The sequence below is a fragment of the Melozone crissalis genome, unplaced genomic scaffold, assembly GCF_028551555.1.
Source record: "Melozone crissalis strain CALT ecotype California unplaced genomic scaffold, PUWL_Pcris_2 ptg000039l_1, whole genome shotgun sequence".
NCBI classification, from domain to species: domain Eukaryota; kingdom Metazoa; phylum Chordata; class Aves; order Passeriformes; family Passerellidae; genus Melozone; species Melozone crissalis.
Window position 1 is genome coordinate 1,412,520 of NW_026535817.1, and position 21,191 is coordinate 1,433,710.

General features: G+C 45.0%; 1 protein-coding gene across 5 annotated transcripts in view; it reads right to left on the reverse strand.

Annotated features, from left to right (window-relative positions):
• Positions 1 to 21,191, reverse strand: part of ANKRD17 (ankyrin repeat domain 17) — a 68,070-nt gene that overhangs the window by 16,198 nt on the left and 30,681 nt on the right. For all 5 annotated transcript variants that reach the window (XM_054283762.1, XM_054283761.1, XM_054283759.1 and 2 more), the window contains exons 2-15: positions 18,035 to 18,188; positions 17,291 to 17,447; positions 15,853 to 16,000; positions 15,440 to 15,587; positions 14,111 to 14,344; positions 13,190 to 13,284; positions 10,002 to 10,239; positions 9,667 to 9,858; positions 9,188 to 9,297; positions 8,399 to 8,486; positions 7,716 to 7,843; positions 7,177 to 7,320; positions 6,440 to 6,542; positions 4,181 to 4,936 (exon numbers count right to left, since the gene is read on the reverse strand). In XM_054283762.1, the coding sequence (XP_054139737.1) occupies positions 4,181 to 4,936; positions 6,440 to 6,542; positions 7,177 to 7,320; positions 7,716 to 7,843; positions 8,399 to 8,486; positions 9,188 to 9,297; positions 9,667 to 9,858; positions 10,002 to 10,239; positions 13,190 to 13,284; positions 14,111 to 14,344; positions 15,440 to 15,587; positions 15,853 to 16,000; positions 17,291 to 17,447; positions 18,035 to 18,146 (2,653 nt within the window). In that variant the 5' untranslated portion in view covers positions 18,147 to 18,188. The remainder of the gene's footprint in view (positions 1 to 4,180; positions 4,937 to 6,439; positions 6,543 to 7,176; positions 7,321 to 7,715; positions 7,844 to 8,398; positions 8,487 to 9,187; positions 9,298 to 9,666; positions 9,859 to 10,001; positions 10,240 to 13,189; positions 13,285 to 14,110; positions 14,345 to 15,439; positions 15,588 to 15,852; positions 16,001 to 17,290; positions 17,448 to 18,034; positions 18,189 to 21,191) is intronic.

The following is a 21,191-nucleotide window of genomic DNA, read 5'->3' on the forward strand; positions in this document are numbered from 1 at the left end:
CTTCCTACACAAAATTTCCTACCAAAGTCAGAATTCAGAATTCCAACCCCCTTGATCTAGATCTTTGAGTGCCTTTGGAAAAGTTATCTCACAAATCACACTAGGTATGGATTAAAATTAACATACTGAAGATGTGCCAAAATATTTTGACATAAGGTCAAAAACTGCATGTGTTTTAAACAGCTTCTAAGAATTCCTGCTCAAATCCCAAAAAGGAGACTGGGAAGCATCTTCACTATTACAGGAGACATTAGTAAATTCTCAGGCAAAAAAAAAAAAATAAAGTCAGTTAAGAAGGTCTCAGTTGAGATAAAGTCTACTTTTTACATGTGTAGTGAGGGAAGAAAAGGCAACCAAAACCCCAAATTACTGCCCCCCCACCCCCAAAATACAAAACAAACCAACCCAAAAAAGAAAGACATGCTCTAGCAATAATTCACAAATTTAGTTCAGATACCTACAGCACAGTTCACTGGACACAATATCCACTTTTATGGGTAATCACTTTGGTTATATTTATTTCAACATCACCTGCGTGGAGTTCAAATTCTAATGAACACGCAAATGGTGATGAACAGAATTTTTATGGCGCCCAAACTAAAATATTCAAAGTTTTCAATAACCCAAAAGGTTTTCAGAGCAGTCTGCAGCTCTGAGAGGAGTAACCAACTTGATTCTATATGCTAAACACACTGACACAAATATTTATCTCTGCACTCTGCTCCTTGTCCTACTCTAATGGCCTAGTGGCAAAGTGAACTCAAGTCTGTACCTCACCGTAGAAACTTCCTTATTTCATGCCTGGGATAACCAAGTCTTCCAAGTTAGGTCACTACTGGAATGTTTAGGATATACAAGACTTGGTATAGGAGCACCTACACCTTCATCAAGCTCCTTGGTCAGAAGACATCACCAAGCACCGTTTGACTACTCCAGTTCCAGTCTTGGACATTTGCTGGGCTAGCAGACAATCCGTTTTGTGCTTACTGATATTTGGAACAGACCTGCTCTTCATCTTGATTTTCTTTTGTCCATACCTCAACTCTCTCTTAGCTTGGATGAAAAGAGGACACCCTCAGAGCAGCTACCTCCTGCCCCGTGCCCACTGGCCTCACCAGAGTGACATGGCCTGGTAACCCCACTTCTCCTCATGTGGCCATCACATGTCCCACAAGTGCTGCCCTGTTGTGGGCACAGCATTGGTCTTATGCACTGATTCCTCACCTCCTGCACTGTCAACAGCAGACAGATAAAAACTGTTCCACATCACACAGCAATGAGGCAAGATGAGAGACGGAATAAAAACATACTTTACAAGAAATGTATGAGACATCTCAGCTTTTCCCAGCTGGTTTCAAGCCAGCTCTACAGACTTGTTCCACATCAGTTCCTTCTCTGCCCCCAATTCCTCTGTGGCACCTCAGTTATTACAAACCATGTTGGTGCCACACGGGATTAAAATCACTCTAGAGCACTTGAGATGCAGAACATGCCTTGGACTGTAACAGTGCAGGTTATGTTCTGAATTCCAACACCAACACTGGGCTGCTGCTGTGCAAGAAGGGCTCCTTGGATGGGGCCTGAGAACCACTGCACACCTGCAGTCCTGGTGGCTATTAGTCAACAGTGTGCAAGGCAGCCTAAGGCAGGCCAGCCCCATGTGAAACCAGTTCCTGCTCAGGCCCCAAGTGGCACACAGCCTGATTTTCCTGGGATGCTGGCAGTCTATTGTCGTTTGTTTTTTTCAGTATTGAGTCTCTGTGAAAAGCTTACAGCTTGCTTTCTGACATTTTAATTCAGACAGCTGCATTTCCAACTGACTCAACCCACAAGGGAGCTTCCAGGAATGCATTTTATCAAGAGCTTCAAGATTCCTGAAGTTCTTTGCAAAGCTCTGCGACGGAACACAATCCTTGGAATGGTTCCTACTTTGTAAAAAGCTTGCTATTGAAAACAAGGTGATTTTTCTCCCTGGATCTTTACCACATCACTTAACAGATGCAATGTTTCCATACAAGCCTTACACAACTAACCCTAAAAAATACTTCTTTTTATGTGCCTCACAGCAAGCAAAAAACTTGCCTGACATCTGAAGCTCAAGAGCAAACCTTTTGCTTGTCCTCAACTCCAGCAGGATCATAAAGGAGCCCAAAGGAAAAAATTAACTATTATTTACTAGTTAGCCATTGTTTTCAACTAATAAAGCACAGAGATGCACATTAAATCAAGTTTGCACAGTCAAGGTGAAGCTTTGTTTCTACAACTGGTGCTGCAAACACAGCTCTGCAATGGAACTAAACTCAAGGCATCTCTGAAACAAGAATTTACATCTCTGAGAATACTCTAGAAGCTTCTTTTATAGCAGTACACGGAGTTATTGACCAAATATTTAGTGGCTACTTAAATGTTGTGTGTTACACTGAGCCCATTTCAGCTCCACATTTTAAACTGTGATTTGTGGACTCACTACAGGCTAGCACTGAAGTTCTGTACTCAGGCCTTTGTCTGTCCTTGCTGAAAAAAAACCACCCTATAATCACAGGCACTTGACAGAAAACGAATTCAGACTTCCTTCCCAACTGCATGTGTGCATGCACTACTAACAAGTGGGGCTCAGCAGAACCAGAATATTCCCTCCAATTCCCACTGGAAATACCTGACTGCCCAAAAAGGCACAAACAGGCATTTAGGTATGCAGCAGGTGACCTGGAATGACACCTGCTCAGGATGTGACACGCAGCTAAACACCGATCCCAAACGTCCTAACTCCAGGTCAACTTGTATTTAAACACAACTGAAGTGCATTGCACAGATTCTTTGTAAGTTACTGACAACTGCAAACATCCCAGCTTTTAAATTCATGTTGTCCTGCACCCCAGCAGTTCCATGAGAGAAACTGTTACTGTCAGTACATGCTATATGTCATTTCATCTACTTTTTCATGCCTACATTTGTGTTTTCATCCACTTCCAATCTTTACACCTATGCTTCAATTCTAACACGAGATTTCCAGCAAAGAAGTTTTTGTCACCTTTAATGAAGTTTGCCTGGACACAAGGTCACTCATCAGGTGTCTCACCACAAAAGTGGTGTTCCAAGTGCTTTAAAAAATCACCACCTGATAGTTTTAATCAGTTACCACACCTTCCATGACTCTGTACTACTACTGTGCTCCAGCTCGGGCAGTACATGCAGGACCAGCTCTGGGCCAACACTTTCTCTGAGACCTGCCTTCCTCTGGCACACATCCCTCATGCCAACAGCTTTGCAAAGCAGACTTGTTCAGATGGACAGCACTTGTAAAAACAACAGTGCATCAGCTTAACCAAGAGCATCTGGTACCTTTTCATCAAGTCATCTTTTTTTAAGACTGTGTCCTACCAGTTCACCTGTGTTCAGGTAAGGGGTATTTCAATGATTGCTTTAGCATGGGAAGGGTTCAGATGAAGCACAACTGAGTGAGGTGTAAACTAAAACAGCAGCGACAACTCTCATTTAAAACCTGCTTCATTCTCCTGTTTTACTGCTTAAGGCCTTAGAGCATTCATGTCACCGGGCAGAGAATTCTCTGAAGCAATGACAAGAGTTTGGTAAGGCTAAACATGCTTTCTGCTGGCAGCCATTTTTATGAGGAGATGTTTCAGAAAGTCATAGGATTATCACCTTTTTTTTTTCCCAAGCAGAAATAAAAGCTTCCAATAAGTAGACTACATAAGGCCAAGTGGAGCAGCTCTTATTCTGAAGATAAACCTACGGGTCCTTCACATTTTAGAGGCTAGTTGTGGTGCTACAGCTGCTCAGCCTACTGCAAGTCAGCTCTCAGCTAGCCCAAAGCACTACCCAGCACCATCATGGTGCTACTACTCCTGAGCTACAATCAGGCCAAAATAGAACTGCCACATGAACTTTAATACACCCTTCCCCAAACCATGACGAGTTAAAAATGCCACTCTGCCATACCAACCTGACCAACAGGCACAGCTCAGCTCACCCTGCAAACTGAAAAGTTAAAAGCTACTTTTCCCACCTCCTTGAGACAGGGATCAGAGGATGAGTGGTGCTTGCCATAGAGTTCGTGGGAATACACAAACACACACACACACACACACATAAAAAGAAGTGGACATACCCTCAACTGGTCAAGCAAATATTATACCTGCTCATAACAATGTAAACCCACCTGCCATGATGTCATCCAGCGTGTCATTGAGCGTCTGAGCAGGGCTGGCTACCATTAACCCTTGCTGTGTTTCTGTCAGTATTCCTTGCCCCAGCCCTGCTAGTTGTGCTTGGCCCAGCACTGGCTGTCCAACTATAACACCTTGCAGTTCTGTAAGATTTGCGATGGACCCTGGAGGTAAGGAACCTGCTGCCAGAGGCAAAGCTTGTGGCATGGCCAGAGGCTGAACTGGTGCAAAACCCGTCTGCGCAGCAGCTTGCTGAGGGTCATCTTTGAGCAAGATGGGGTCCACTTGCTGCAATCGTGCATAGTCTCCCTCTGAGAGTTGTTCTCCTACCCCAACGGGAGTCAGTAGTCCCAGATGCTGGCAAGACTGTTGCTGCTGCTGCTGCTGGAGCTGAATTCTTTGCGCTTTTACCTCTAGATATTGCTTTTTTAGCTGCTGTTGAGTTTTCAGCTGTAACTCTCGCTCCACTTTCTGCAGTTCCTCCAAAATCTTTTGTTTCTTCTGAATTTGCTCCTCTCTCGTTTTGTTCAGCTCCTCAATCTTCTCTTTGGTGAGCTGGTCGGCGTGTGCCAATTCCAGGGACTGCAGCTGAGCGTTCTTCTCTATGGCTTCTTTTATCCTCTGCTCCAGCTCTGTCAACTTGCCCTGAGCCTCTTCTACAATGCTCTCTGGAGACTGATTGGTGATGTAACCCTGTACATCCTGGTTGTTTGTTGGCAAATGACTGCTGGACTTTTGTTTAGAAGCAGCTGTGTGAAAAAGAAACCCCCTCAGAAGCAATGGAAGTGCATACCAACGGCATCCTCATTACAGAGCTACTGCCGGGCCGCTGCGTGGCACGGCACCCGTGGGAGGTCAGCGTGTCCCCGAGGCCCTCCAAGGACACCTGCCAACGGGTACCCAGCAGTCAGACTGCAAGTTAACAGGCCACACCAGTGCACATGCACCCCACAGAGCCCTGTGCTACGGTGACAGGGCTGCTCCAGCAATCGGCACGCTTTTGCCAAAGGAAGCGATTGTCTCGAGCCGCTGCTACCGAGTGCTGCTACACGGAAACTGGGAACAAAAAGCAAGGATATGCTGCCTCTTTACTTGGTGTTCTGCGTCTGGTGTGGTGTTGGGACATAAACAAACGCTTACAGCCCCGAAAGCGCAGCCCACGGGACACAAAAACACCTCTAGGACTGGGACTAGGCTGCCGGCTTTGCGACCGACTTGGTAGGCTTTAACAAGCGCTAGGCTCTCTACAACTAGGCATCCTTTCACTCCAGGTATCCAGCTCTGCTCAGGTGACAAAGAGTGCCAGAACCCAGGACTGTCATTTACATTTAGCAGGACCTAACAGGGTGTCTTTAGCCACCTAGTTTTATCCATAGCAGACACGATTTTGCCTGTGTCAAAGCTCAGCTCTCTGTCCAGGCAAGGCAAGTATTTCAGCCTTCCTGCAAGAACAAGCGATGGACTAATCCAACTGGTGTTTTATGCAGAAGTCCCCAGTAACACAGCTGACATGCTCTGCCATACCAGGTGGAGAAGCAACAATCGGTTAATTTTGAAGGGCGAAAGGCAACTCAAAACTCAGGATCTGAGGCAGTGGAGGTGCCCAGTTTCTTCCAGCCATCCTCGCTGTATCTCCAGAACAATACAAGTGTACACACAGGATTAATTTTAGGACATGCACGCCTGTATTTGCTACTGCTGATGCTTGATAAAAATTGGTTTTTGACGAGAATTCTTAAGTACAGAAAGCATTAAGTGTCAAAATGGCGAGAGCAAAATAGATGCAAATTTAGTCCTAGGAGGACTTGAGCCACATCAGACTAAAGATTTTACTGCACAAGAAATTCCGCCTTCAATCCAATTAGTCAAACCCACTCCCAGACTACTACCCTAAGGAAACACAAGTTATCAAATCAACTATGATATGGAGATTAACATGGGTTTTGCAACTTCCATTATCCAATTTCTATAGACTTCTGGGTAACATTCTGCATTAGTTCAGTGTGTCAGACTAGAGATTTTAACAGATTTACTTAGGCAGATTTCTTGATGTTTTATGATTAGAGGCTTAGATGACTGACTTGGTGGACAAACAAATCCTTAAAAAAATACTTAAAAAAAAAATAAAAATTGCAGTTTCCTTGACTGAATCCATAAACACTCTTCATAGGAGCTACTCTGCTACAAGTGCAAGCCTCTATCTTCTACCTAGGAAGGATATTTAGAAAATAAGCTGCAGAACTAGGACTGACCTTTGTTTCTGATGGGAAGGGTTGTGGCGACATTAGCAGGGGGTTTGTCAGGCTCCTGGGGTGGGACGACCATGGGCAGCGCCTGCACTGGTACTCGAGGAGCCTAAAATGTCGGATACTAACAGATTACTTTTCTCATACTCTGTGCTAGTTACAATTCAACAGAAGGCAAACAAAATCTGTTAGAAAAGTAGACTTTAATGGTGACTAACAACATTCAATATAGTTTTTAATATGCTGAGTTCAATAATTAACACCTACAGATCATGTGATCTCCACATACTTTGCATTTTTAACCTAAAAATTTACTTGCAGAACTATACTCAGCCTGGTACAGTGCTGTACTGTAGTACTGCAAATACAAGCCATAAATTCAATTCTGTAGAGTTTCATTTAAGCAGATCTTTGCACTTGCTGGTTTTGTCCACCCTCAGTGTTTTTTTCCAGCAATACTTAGAGAACAGTAAGAATGATGAGATCACTACATCATAACGTTCAAAAGTCTTCCCCAAAAGTAAAAATCAGTTTACCTCCATCATCTTAATTCCATTACAGCACACCAAACAGACTGTCAACTATCTGATACGTAAGGAATAGAACAGATTTGCAACTCTAAGTAATTTTAAGTGTGCTCACCTACAGTTCATGATAGGACATAATTGACTCTTCTCTCACCTTTAAACTCTTGAGTAACCAAGTGCAAAAAACCATGCATACCATGAGCCCTGGAATCTTACCCTGTTGAGGTCATGGGATGGTGGGGTCAGCTGAGTGGCATCAGGTGGAGGAGCAGAAAGCAAGTTGTTTGGGTAATCTAGAAGGTAACAAACCACGCTGGTGTGACCGCCTTTGGCCGCCTCGATCAGCATGGTCGATCCATCCTGACAGGAAAAGAGCTCACAGTTAGAACAGAGCATCATGAAAACTGCATTGCAGCATTTTGGGACACACAACACACTACCTATGGGACTGCTTTCTGTTCTAGTAAATACTCCATCTCCACAAGCTCACATCTAAACTTACAGGCTTGATGAAGTATTAAAAAAAAATTGAATAATACTTTAAAAATTTTTCCCCTTCCACAATCAGCACTTTATGCTCACGATGATCAAGAGACCTGCACTAACCACAACAACACATACACGAGCAGAACACTGCTTGTGCAAACTTCCACTTAAATCATCACAGGCTGGGTGAGTTGTAGGGAACACAAAAGGAGAAAATCCAGCTGGGTATCCTGAGTTTCAGAGGAAAATGAGGGAGGTGAGGGACAAACCTTGAGTCTGTGTGTGGGATCAGCACCATGAGCGAGCAGTAGCTCCACCACCGCCAGGTGACCTCCGGCACAGGCCAGCGACAGCACTGTGTGATCGTTGTTCGCTGTGGTCCTGTTCACGTTTGCTCCTGCACAAACACAAGGGCAAACATCAGCTGAAACTCACTTCAACAGCTAGCACCTCTATCAAATCTAACACAATTAACTGCTCTGCAATCTACACAGGGAAAACTCCATCCTGCCACATGTCCTACTCCATACAAGGTAGGGACAAGAAAACTCATGACAATCAGCTCAGGAGAAGGAAAATGGAAATTCCTGGTTTGTATTGAAACATCAAGCAAACTACAGTCAAACTCTGGAAACCAAAAGGGACTTGTAGTTCAACTGCCAAATACCGTGCTCCAAAGCTGCACCATGGGGCATGGAGACCCCAGGGATCCCTAATACTGCTGCTTCTACTAGGAATTACAGACTGAATTACACTATTTTTACAACTACATGCAGTTCCACTAATCTCAGCAGAAACCACAGGTAATCATTGCATGCCTAGTTGGAGAATCAATTGCCTACAGGAGCCAGGACATTTAAAACAAATCCAAGGAAGTTACACTAGCTCTGACATGTTCTTAACTTGAAGTATTTCTAATGTCAGGAAAACCCAAACCATTCCACATTCTTACCTTTACTAATCAAGAACTGAACAGTGCAAACATGACCTGCCCTGGCAGCTTTCATGAGTGGGGTTCTTCCACCTTCTGATTCATGCTCCTAGAGCAGATAAAGAAAGGCTTCAAAATCCAAAGTGGCATGTGAAAGAAGGCAAGCCAGCCTCCTGAGTTTTTGAATGGAAAGATGCTAGACATGGAACATCCTTCTCTATTGTTTCACACACTTAGCCATAAATATTCAGCTAATGTTTGAACTGAGGGTATCTTGAATGCAGGTGAACCATTCACCACCTGTCTCTGCACAGGTGGGACTCCTGGACAAAAAGCATTCAAGGCACATGAGGGGGATTTTAGTTAAGCAGGACATCTTCTGACATGCCTAACATCACTTTTTGATAACACACTGGTGTACTGAAAAGGAAAAACCAGTTTACCTCCATCATCTTAATTCCATTATAGCACACCAAACAGACTGTCAACTATCTGATGCATAAGGAATAGAACAGATTTGCAGGTACAAGGACTAACCCAGAATCAAGTCAACAATTTGAAGCTGAGTACCACGTCAAAAGAATCAAATTCCCTCTTTTCCTGTCCAGGCAACCTTCAATGGCTTGGAAATGCTTTAGACATCAATCACCAGAGGACTGTAACTGACCTCTGTACTTTGGGGTAATCTAACAGCCCAAAATACATTAAAGAATGTGTAAATTTTCATCAATGAACACAGAAACAGGAAGAATATCAGATGCTGATAATTTAATATCTTACTAACATTTTTAAGGAAGATAAATGACTTACCAGATCTGCACCTGCCTGAAGTAAGACATCTGCTACATCAGTGTGGCCATTCTCACAGGCGTACGTCAGTGCCGTGTCACCTGTTGCTGTTGTTGCATGCACATTAGCTCCTGAAACAGCAAGGACAAAACACTGGAAGCTTTATGATGGGCATTACAGAAAACATACAAGCCTCCACAATCTTTACAGGATCAAACAGCAAATGAAGCTTCAGCCTTCCAATCCAGCATCTATTAAACTGATAACCTGACTGTACTCTAAGAGGAATAAAAACAAACTGCAAGTTAGCTCCAAACAAGTTTACATCAACTCAATCTTCAAAAGCTAAATTAGAGTCCAACCAGTAAATTACTTTGGGCTTCAAAGACCTTCACAGTCAAGTTCAAGAAGCTGCTAAAGAAAATGTAATGACTATCGGACAAAGTATTTTTCTCTTTAGATTAAGCATTTACAAAAGCATTAACAAAACTACTCCATACCCGCAGCTAATAAATATTTGACCAGCTCCAAATGCCCCTCTTGAGCAGCCTCCATCAAAGGTGTGGAACAGCCGAGTTCTATGTCAGCTCCTGCTTTAATGAGAAAATCGGCCACCTCCAGAAACCCTCCGCAGCAAGCCAGAGTTAATGCGGTCTCCTGCGTCTCCTCTGTCTGAGCGTTGATGTTTGCTCCTGCAAACAACACAAAACACCGGTTACAGAGGGCAGCATCAGCACACAAACCACTTCCACATGCACAAGGCATCTTATAACCAAAGAAAGCAAAAATCAAAGCAGCTCAGAGCTTGCTGAGCAGCCTGCTGAGCAGCGGTTACCTTGCCCAAGTAACAGTGCCACCATCTCCTCGTGGCCTTCCCGAGCTGCCTCCATCAGCGGCGTGTATCCCTCATCATTGACCTCTTCCAAGTTAGCTCCACGTTCAATCAGCAGAGCTGCCAGCTCCACGTGCCCACCACAGGCTGCCAGGGTCAGCGGGGACTCGAAGGAGTCGGCAGGCATGTTCACCTGAGCTCCGCTGTCCAGGAGTAACCTTGCCACTTCCACGTGACCATCCTGCAAAAGCAAAAAAAAAATAAGATCAGAAGACTGACCAAATGGAAAAACTGCTTTTCTCCATGGTTTTGCCACAGACTCAAATTCCCTCAAAATACACAAAAAGCCATGAGGGAGTAAAGTGAGTCCACAAATACAATGAACAATTTTTCTGACTATTTTCCCTAAGTATTTGGATAAAGCATAAGGTCTCCTACTCAACACGCACCTGTAGAAATGCTGAGCACATTTTACTAAATATGTGCTATGAACCTCATATCAGACCTCTCTGTCAATGGTGTAAGCAACAAGCTGGACAACTTTGTATCAGACTCCAGTTCAGGTGTTTGGGATCAACTTCCTTGGGGCAGGGGGGAACTCCAAAATAAAGCCCATAAAGTCAAGAGGGAGCTCACGACTATTTTAGAAGCTTGTCTCCTCCACAAGAACAACAGTGAGATTCTTTTGCTTCCTCCCTTCCTTACGAAGCAGCTATGCACACTGACCTGGGCTTGCCTCATGGCCCCTGCAAAACTATTTCACTGCTCAATTTAACAGCAGAGTCAAGACTTACTTTCTCCTTCCAAGTGAAAAGCCAAAATGAGACCACATGTCAGGGGTTCCTTACACATCCCAGGAGCCACCCACCCGAGCAACAGCCTTCCCTTGGCAGCATTCTGGCAGGGGTTTCCAGACACCGTGATCATGCTCCACTGTGATCAAACCCCTTCTACCAAAAGGCAGCTCTTAAATTTGCTTTCTTCCTTGCAAAATACTTCAACACAGGATCTCCGTCTCATTTTCAGTATTCCATAAAGTCAGGAACTATTTGAAGTGGCTTTTCAGCTCCATGTTTACACTGGAGGCCTGACAGTGACACATCCAATTGCCATTCCACAGTGCTTTGTTCAGACAGCAGTAGTGCCTGGCTGGGTCGCTGCGCTCCAACAACAGCAAGAAGTCTCCAAGCTGGTTTTCTCCATGAGGAGATGGCCACCATTACAACTAGGAGGAACCAAAATCTGACAAACAAAACACTGGAGGGCTGCAGCAAATAAACAGCCACTCACCAGGAACACAAGGCATTCCCAAGGTTGTCTCTGAATGAGGTAAGTACACCTTGATTTCAGATTAATTCCTAAGAGGCAGCAAATCTCATCCACAGCCATCCTTGCCAAGCTGGAAACCACAACTCCAAAAAGCTCTTTTCCAGACAAAACACCAAACTGCAACTGACATTTTTCCGCTTCATTTTCTCAAGTGTTTCATACCTTATTCTGATATCCAGGGAGCAAAGCACGGCTTCCTCTCGGAAAAATATCTAGGACATTAACTAGGACATATTCACCTTTTACATGAAATGACAGAACTATTTTAGGGAAAAACTCCAAGCCTCCATAAAGAATCTTTCCTCAGGGAAATGCAGAGACAGTGCCTCATCCATCAGGCTCTGGCAAGACAGCTACCTGCTCACCCCTGCTCCACGCTGAGGATGGCACGACACAGCACCCAGGCTTGCTTCAAAACTTCCTATGTGGGCCAAGCAGCCTGCAGGAGAACTGCTGGAGCTCCACCACACAAGGGAACTGGATCCATGTTTTAATAAACCCTGCAGTGGGGTAGGGCTGCTGAGCTCTCCTACAACAGCCAGGAAAAGCCTACCAACTGCTAAGGGAACAGGAAAAGTCACCTGAGCAATCTTCACAAGATCATCAGCTGTATTTTAAAGCTGAAGCTCTGTGGGCAGCAGTCCTTCAGCGAGAGGAAACACCAACTAGATCACCCTGCTTTTTGCTCCCACAAGGCAAGTGCCACTGTCCAACGCCTCCCGTGCATTAAATCAGTATTAACTGCCGTCTGAAAAAACTCTCAGGCACAAGTCTTCCTGAATCCACAAGGCTGCAGAAGGGTTTAAACCTGCACTGGCTATGCCACAGACAGACAATTCTGTGAGCACACATTCAAGCTCAAAGCTGTTCCAGAGAAGGAAGTTTTCTTGTGCCACTGAAGAGCAGTAACTGTTTCTGCACAAAGAACATGCTGAGATGGAAGTCCTTGCTCTGCTTCATTTCACACTGCAAAGCTTTTAAATACTGCTAGAGAAAGCTGCTCCTTCTCTCGTCAGCAGAGCTGAGGTATGAGACTGAACTATCTGCCAGTTCTGAGCACCAGCGTGGAACTGCCTCCCTAGGAACAGCTTCCTGCAGGAATAAGGGAGAAGAATTTTTTTCCTACTGCTCAGTAATTTTTAACAAAAATTAGGTCTTAACATCCTCTGTGGGTATGATGGAATTTTTTTAGTCTATTAGAAGAGTTAAAAGGGCAGAAGAGAATGACAAGGAAAGGATGGCTTGATCCATAGCTTCACCACAAAATACATCCTGATGAGAAGGCAACTGCAACATTAAACAAGGTCATTTTATCATCAACTCCCAGGAACTGGCTGCAAGACCATGGCCAAGGATATTCATGTGGCTGCTCTAGTAAGATTTCAGGGTGAGATAAAGGACAGCTCGAGTTCTGTTTACCTACGTGACTTTCTTTGGAACAACTTTCAAGAAGTGTAATGGTTTCTGTTAATCATTCCCTCATGTGAAACCATTAACTTCTTTCAGCAGACACAACTGGCCAATTTAGAACCATTGCAGTTGTTTCAGGGAAGGGCAGACTAAACAGGGATTCACTGCCCTCCTCTACAGCCACGGGTTCACAGTGTGACATTACACAAGTCTAATAATGCCATGAAAATCCCAACACATGAGGAATCTATTTGGAGAGAAGGATAAAATAAAAATTTAAGAAAATAATTCTCAGTTTAACAATAAAGTTAACTTCCCATGAAGCAGACAAGAGAACCAAAACATCACAGTTAGATTCTGTACCAGAAGGAAACTCAAAGGAACCACTTTCTCCATCTTCAGCAAGAAAAGAGAGCCCACAGACCTCACTGCTCGAGCCTTACGTCTCTTACCATGCACGCCTCCATGAGAGCAGTGTGCATCTCATCTGTCTTGTGCTCCTGGTCTGCACCAGCTTCCAGCAGAAACCTCACCATTTCCAGATGGCCTGTGTGGAAAAATAGTTAACAGAAGGAAACTGCTTGAGAAAGTGCATTTCAACACTCATAGTGTTCTAAAGCACATAATGAAGGTCATGGATGTCTGTGATACAACATAAAGAGTCCGCTCTGGAAAGGTGTGTTTGTATCTCTGCCATCTACGTGCACAGCAGCTTATCAGTGTAGCTGGTAAAAAATATACATGAAAGACTAAGACCAACTTCTACACAGGTGCCACACAAGAACCTCTGTTACCAAAATCAAGTACTCCATGATGGCAAGGGCCTAATAAAAAAATGTCCTAAGTGACTAAAACAGCAGCTGCTGGGCTGTAGGAACAGATTTTGCGTCTTAATGAAACATCTTCATCCCTTTCTGGGGTGCTGCAATTTTTCTGCCTAATGCTTTAAGGGAGGAAAAGGCCTCAGTACGCACACATAAAAGTCAAGGTCCTAAACCTTCCATGATTTGCCAGTGCCAGTCCTTTAAAATGAAGTATTTGCTGTATTTAAGCAGAGGTACCTGGCATAAAACAGCTGTAATACAGAAAGTTTAGCTTACTTTTTCTGTAATATAACACATTAGCTCCTTGTCTCTTCATTTGTTTAACAGAGCATCTTCTAAATAATCATACCTAAGACCAAAGTTTTAGATCTTGATACTCAGACTCTGCACACAGATGATTTTGCACATGGCACAGGCATGCTGTGTGGTATCACAGCCAGGACAAGAGCAGCACAGGGTGTGCTCACACCTTTGAATTCCCCTGCCACGGGCAGCAAGGTTGAAGGACTCCTGGCTGTCCCTGACCCCTGTGCCCACCCGGTACGGTACCTTTGTAGCAGGCCAGTGTCAGGGCGCTCTCCTTGAACTCGTTGGAGTGCGTGTTGATGCCCGCCCCGTTCTCCAGCAGCACCCTGGCCACCTCCACGTGCCCGGCGCTGCCCGCCTCCATCAGCGGCGTGTGCCCGTTCTCGTTGTGCTCCTCGATGCTGGCGCCCGACTCCAGCAGCACCTTCACCACGTCCACGTAGCCCCCGGCGCAGGCGTACGTCAGGGCTGTGTTGCCTTGGGCCAGAGAGAACAGGGCTTGGGAACACAGCCTGATGGCCTTCCTCACCCACAACTCCACCTGGTGCTCCATTCCACCCCTTCTAGCTGGGTACCTGATGGAACAGGGCTTTTCACGCTACAGATGAACAACTACGCGGGGGGGGGGGGGGGAATCAGCAGTGGCACCAAGCAGCCTGGTGCTGACAGACTGAGTGTCTGACCTCCTTGTGCCTGCACTATGCACCTCTCTTCCCATTTCTAGCCCAGTCACAAAACCCCCAGCCACATTCCTGTTAATCAGCAGAAGCACGTAATGCTGTAAAATGAAAGCTCAAAACCCAGAGTAGAATTAACTGCTGCTTCTAAATCAGGTCTTAAACACCTGCAAGGGACTGGTTCCAAAATGTTCCCAGTCTTTACAAGGAGAGGAAAAAAACTTCGGTGGAAAAAATACAAAAACATGGATCTGCACACAACAGCCAAAGAATCTGCCTCTGTGAAAGACACCTTGAAAAATGTTACAGGTCAAGGCCATATTACCACTGAGAAAACTGCTTCACTGAAAAAAAAAAATTAAAAAATAAATACGGTGTCTTCTGGTATCCCCCTCTCCCCCTCACTCAGGGTCAGCTCTCCACTCATCAGGTACTGCTGACTACACACCAGCTCTCCACTTCCAGGTTACAAAAACTTACAGGATTTCCCAATCTGGTCACTTCAACACAAATCCCTAGCAAATTACCACGGGAACAGTGGAAGGGGAGGCCCTCTTCTCACTTTTCCCCTTGGGTTTCCCGACCTGCCACCAAATAACTTTCCCACGTACACACAAATTTACCAAACTGTGCTTAAAATGTGACAACAAATCCTAGGTACTCAAACATCTTCGAGTTACTAACTGACCATATCCACCTTTCTATGTCTCCACAATACTTGATCTGCATCCAACAATACTTCAGAGTTCCACTTAGAAAAGGGAATTTAAATGGCAAAACCACAAGGAAGCATTCTGCCTAGCTGGGCTGAGAGCCATGGCTCCCGAACTTCCACATCAAGTTGCCTGCACAGAGCAAATGCCAGCTCTGCAGTGGTTCCCAAGAGCCCCTTTACCTGTGGATGACTGTGCGTTCACATCAGCACCGTGAGCTAGCAGCAGCTTGACAATTTTGACGTGCCCGCCGTTGGCAGCAGCCATCAGAGGTGTGATGTCTCCCTTGATTCCCCGGTCCTCCACATTGGCATGCATTGCCAAGAGAACCTGCCAAGAGACACCGATCAGCAACACGGAGGGACAAACCCTGCCCCCGCACTACCAACCCCCACCTTCACCCCAGTGCTGGGTGAGCAATCCTGGCACAAAATAGGCACCCAGAATGTATCAGCAACATGTAGTGCATGTGTGAGACTCGTCTGCCATTTCTCACTACCTTAACACCCTCTTCCAGGTGCACAAAATGCTAATAATTGATTTAACATCTCTTTATGTACAACACACAAACGGTACAAACAGCCAGGAAACCAACCTGTGCAAGCTCATAATACCCTGCTGAGCAGGCCAAGCAAAGGAGGCTTTCCCCTTCCTCTGTGTGCTCGTTCACGCTGCGGCCTTCAATGAGCAGCTTCCGCACAGCATTCACGTCTCCTTCGGAACAGGCCTCGGCCAGGCTGCGGCTAACAAGGGGAAAGCATTCAGAGTGGAAAGGGACTCTGCCTCAGCTCCAGTGTGCCATGAGGACACATCAGCAAAAAAGGAAACACCAGCTAAAAACGTGCCAACTGCTAATTAAAGAAGCGCCAGCTTTACATTTGAGGTTTCCCAGCTAACTTGGCTGAAAATTAAGTTGTGTCCATATCCACTCCTGCTATGAATTTTTAACAGAAGTTTACAAGAGATACAGATGCAGGATATCCCAGGACCAGAGGACATGGAAATCACCTGCCAATCTTGAGAAAACTTTATTTGTTCAGCACTGTAACTATAAATTAAACTAAAACAAAACACCAACATCAGTGTTCTCCTGTAGGAAACTTAACCACTTCCCTTCTGTCCTGTGCTGAAAATACCAGGGTCTCGTAACCAGACATAATTTTAATACATGGAGAATCAGTTCTGAAATGTGTCTCTTCACTACACGTTGACCTTTTTTTTTTAATTTCCAAGCACCTCTGTTTTTATAACAACTTTGGCAACTACCACCATTCCCAAGAAAGAGGTGCAGAGGAGAAGAGGGGATGCAGACAGAACAGAAGCAGACACAACGCAAAATTATACTGCTCTTCAAGCTGTTCCTACAGCAAGAAATCTTTCTTTGGAGTTATTCTGTATAGAAGGAACAAACTTCTGACTAGCACAGCACCCTTGGTTGTCCCTACTAACAATGCTTCCACTGCACTGAAGCCTTATGGCAGTCTGGAAGGAAACATCCTTCTTCTTTCCCTCCAAAATACCCCAGTGGAAAAAATTGCTCATGTGAAGCCACCAAGTCCAGCACAAGAGCAGCAGCTCCTTGGCTGAGGTGACACTGACTACTATGGAGCTCCAATCACTAAAGGCTGTTTCCCTTCCTCAATTAAAAAGGCAGTCTGAAATTCCCTAAAAGATTTTTTTCATCTGAAATTTTGTTTCATGCTGTCACTGAATGACCCACGTGGGAATTTACAACTCTCTGGAACAGTTCTAAGGCCCATACCATTGAAGAGTTTAGAAATGATTCTACAGCTGGTCACGATAAACTCCTTGGAGTTTCATTCCGTAATTCTGAGCAGCATGAATGGCTTCACTCCCTACTGCAAGACCTGCCAGTCCACAAATATTTAAGCAGGAGAAGCAAAGGTGATAACTTGGCACCAACTCCACTTGAGTAAGAGTTTCATCATGCCCTCAGTGTAAGTGCTAGAACAAGAAAAACCGCTTCTAGAGGGAGCAAAGGGCTGAGAGGCTCCAGGCCCAGGCCGCCTTACTTGTCCGTCTGTCCTGCGCCGGCCGTGCTCTCGGCTCTCATCCGGGTCAGCGCGGCGGCCGCTTCATCCAAGGCGCAGCTGACGGACGAGGTCAGCCTGCGCAGCACCTCGGGGTCCGCAAACGCCTTCCCATCCGCCGTGGACAGCTTCCCTATGCCTGCCGTGCCCGTGCGCAGCCCAGGGGCACGCGTGCCAGCAAGGAGAGAGCACACAAGGTCAAAGTGAGCCTCTGAGAGCTGTCGGCACCAACATTCCAAGCACCATCCACTACAGCTTCCAAAACGATGGCTTCAACTGTTCACAGCACTCATTCCAAGCTGCACGTGACTGAAACCCTCCAAGCCACGGAAGGAATCGGTTTTCAGCTACTGAAACTACGTAATATAAGCAACTATGAAAGCTTTTCACACAGCAACTACTACAAAATAAAATCTATTGAGCCATTCGGGGTTTGACATAATGGCACACGCCAAAGTCAAGCGTCAATTTTGACTCAGGCTTTTAAAACGCCGACATTGGAGAAATTTGATTGGAAAACATCTTCACGTAAAATTCTGATTTTCCACACCTTGGAATACTCTAAAATGAACTTGTTTCTCTTCAGTGACACCCCTGCCAAACCCCACCCTGCCGTGCATCTCGCAGCTGTATCCTGCTCCCATGGATTAGCCTTACGCAAGCGATTCCAGTAGGGACTCCTGTCAGGGCTTTGGGGTTAAACCTGTACGGGACACGAGGACTTACCCGCAGCTTCGAGCAAAGCTTCTAATCTCGCCTGGGTTTCAGGATCTACTGTTCTCAGGTCAGCACCATCAGCAGTACTTGACAGCAGCAATTTAGAAGCTGTTTCCAACATAGGGTTTTCGAGATCATCCTGATCCAAGATAAATGATTCCACCTGAAAAGTAACAGACCTGGATTAAGAATGATATAACTGACCAAAACAGACTGAAACCAGAAAAAACCTACAGCTGAAATTATTATTTAAGCATTTTATTTTTAAGTACTTTGTTGGCTTCAGGTATCTCGCTTCGGGTCTGATGTCCCCTAATCCAACATCCAAAGAAAAGAACCACACGGACAAGCAACACCTTCCACATAATTATCAATGCCACTGTAAAATTACTTTATGTCACAGCATCTTTCTCAAGAAAACAATTTCTCGAACTTGATCTATAAAATATGCAACTGTTTATCTGCCTTTTTTAGAAAACAGATGCTGAGCTGTCTGAATTCTTCTGAAGACCTTACTTTTCTGTGCTGTCCATCTGTTTTTGCTGTGAAATAGGTAGAAATTTGGAACAAGATGAGTGCTTTAGAGAAGAAAGCCCTAATACTCATTTGTGTTATCCTGCCTGCTAGAGGACAAGTAGTGCAGAGAAGACACTTCTCTGAGAGTTCCATGAGCTCACTCCACAGCCTGTGAACTAGTCACACAAACAATTATCAAATTAAAAAGACCAAGTTAAAAATCCCCCTACAAAGCTCAACAGCTTCCAAAAGTCCCAGTTTCAAAACCCTAATCTCAATCCCAATACAAAATCACAATCTATTTAAATGCCAGTCTGCTCAACAGAGAAATCACATGTGCCACCCCTACAACAATTAAAAACTGCAGCCACCTCTGGATAAAAGCAGCCACTGTCTGCATCTGTTTCCACATGGAATATACCTCGTTGAAACAGAAAATTATTTTATTCTTAAGCTTCATTTGTGTCTCCAAAATTTCAAAGCAGTCCCATGAGCATCACAAGTTCAGATTCCTGCAGATAAATTCCCCAAGAACCCATCCATGTGGGCAGACAAACCAGAAGAGCAAGCAGGTCATCTAAGGACTCCTGGAAAATCCCTCCAGCCTCCCCCAGCCATTCTCTTGTCACAAGCGGGGAGCTCACACCACTTTTGCCTTCTGTCTCCCAGTGCACACTAGTGGGACACATTCAGCTTCAACCCAAATCCCCTGTTCGCTAAGGAAGGCAGGCTGAGCACTACTTCCCCATTTTCTTCATTTTACCCCTTTAACACCACCATTGAGAAACAAAGCCTCTGGCCAGCTCTTGGCAATTCCCAACCACACATCTCAAGGGCACCTCTAAAGGCTGCCTCTGCTCTTTTGCAGCCACTCTCCCCTCCTCCTGCAAATCTGAGAACATCAAGCTGAAAGGGAGGACTTCCAGCTCGAGACCAAAGTGGCTCTGACGCCAGGAGCAGGACAGTCCAGCAGCACTGCCCATCTGCTCCTCAGCAGTGTTTTCTCCAGCCACACTCACACGGGCTGCTCTCTGCAGTTGGGCAAACTGGTGTAAGCAGCTTCAAGTTTGCCCCCCGGTGCTCAGGAACCCTGCCTTGCCAGGGTCCTCTGCCCAGCACCGCTCTCTGTACCTACACTGGTACTTCAGGCCTGCTGTGGTTCATCTGAGGACTTGCCATGTGTGTTCTTGCTGAGGCAGGCCAGTGGAACCGCTGCGCTGCTCAGGAGCCCAGCGACAGCTCTCACCCCTGGAAAGGCAAACTCCAGAGCTCTGCAAGGATTCCTGGCTCACCCAACATATGCAAAATCCCAACTGCTCAGACTGACTGAAAAAAATCTCCTCCAAGTGAAATAATGAACAGCTGGTCGTGGTTCCTCCTAACACTATGAAATATTTGCTAAGAAGAAAGTCAAAATAGGAAAACTACTCTCCCCCACACATCTCTCCCCAAAATTAGGTCTTTCACGCAGTTAAAAGTTTCAAATGCAAAAATCCTCCCATCTTCCTTTCAGCTAAGAATATGTGCATGGTGTGATTAAATAAACAACCCAAGAAGAACAGGGAGAAGCAGAAATCCACCCACAAACACAGCACTGTGAGGGACCAGCAGAAAACATCCTCACAATAAAGGTTGGGGAATGTTTATACTATGTGCTGTCACTGAAAACATTTCAGAACAGAACAAGAAATTAACTAATTGGGAAAACACTTGACACTATTTTTTAATATTAAATACAGAGTAAAAATCTTTTCTATTGCAAGGTAGAAGAGATCCACCTTCAGCCTGAAGCTTTAGAACTTCTCATCTCCTCTGCAGTTTCAAAACTGTTATTTACCTACAGGGTTTCATTACAGTCTTGTCTTTTCAGTTTTTCTACACAACACCAAGTACCATACAGGGACAGTGATAAAGACATGGTGTACCAAAGCAAGGAACAAAACCCTATTTTGGTAGAAGGGAAAACTCTACTTCTGCTTCTCAGAAAACCCTGCCTTCTCCACAGAAGCTGCAAATGAAGACAAAGCATTTCCATGTACCAGGTCAAGTAAACAGACATTTCCTTTAAAGGGCTTCAGACGTATTTTATTTCCCTTGACTAAAAAAAGTAGAATAGCATACAAATGCTCCACCTTACATATCAGAATATTTCATCTGCATGCTCCATCACCACTGCTCCAATCCAACAATACTCTGACATAATTCAATTGTTCAGGGCCCCAGCATCAGCCCTTTTACAAGATTTCTCCTACCCTCTCATCCTGCACTAAGAATATCATGTTCTGTCCTGGCCTAGCTTTACTTTGCTCAATTTTTTGTAATATTTGATACTTCTACTATCAAAAAGGTGCCAGGAGAACAAAACTCCCAGGTTCTGGCTGCTCTTAAACAGGACTCATGTCTGCACACCCTAAAGACAGCCCTGTAAGATGCCAATAAGTTTGTTCTGACTAACAAACACCAAATTCTGAACATGCATTTGAACAAATGCCAGGTTAGGACAGGAAGACAAAGCACACCTGAGTTGCTCTAGCTGGTGTGGCTCTGCCACCACATAGTGCTGAACCAAACAGAGACAGAATTCAGCTCTTGATCCTAACTCTGACTTCATCCACCTCTCTCCATCAAGCCACCCACACACAGAACTGCC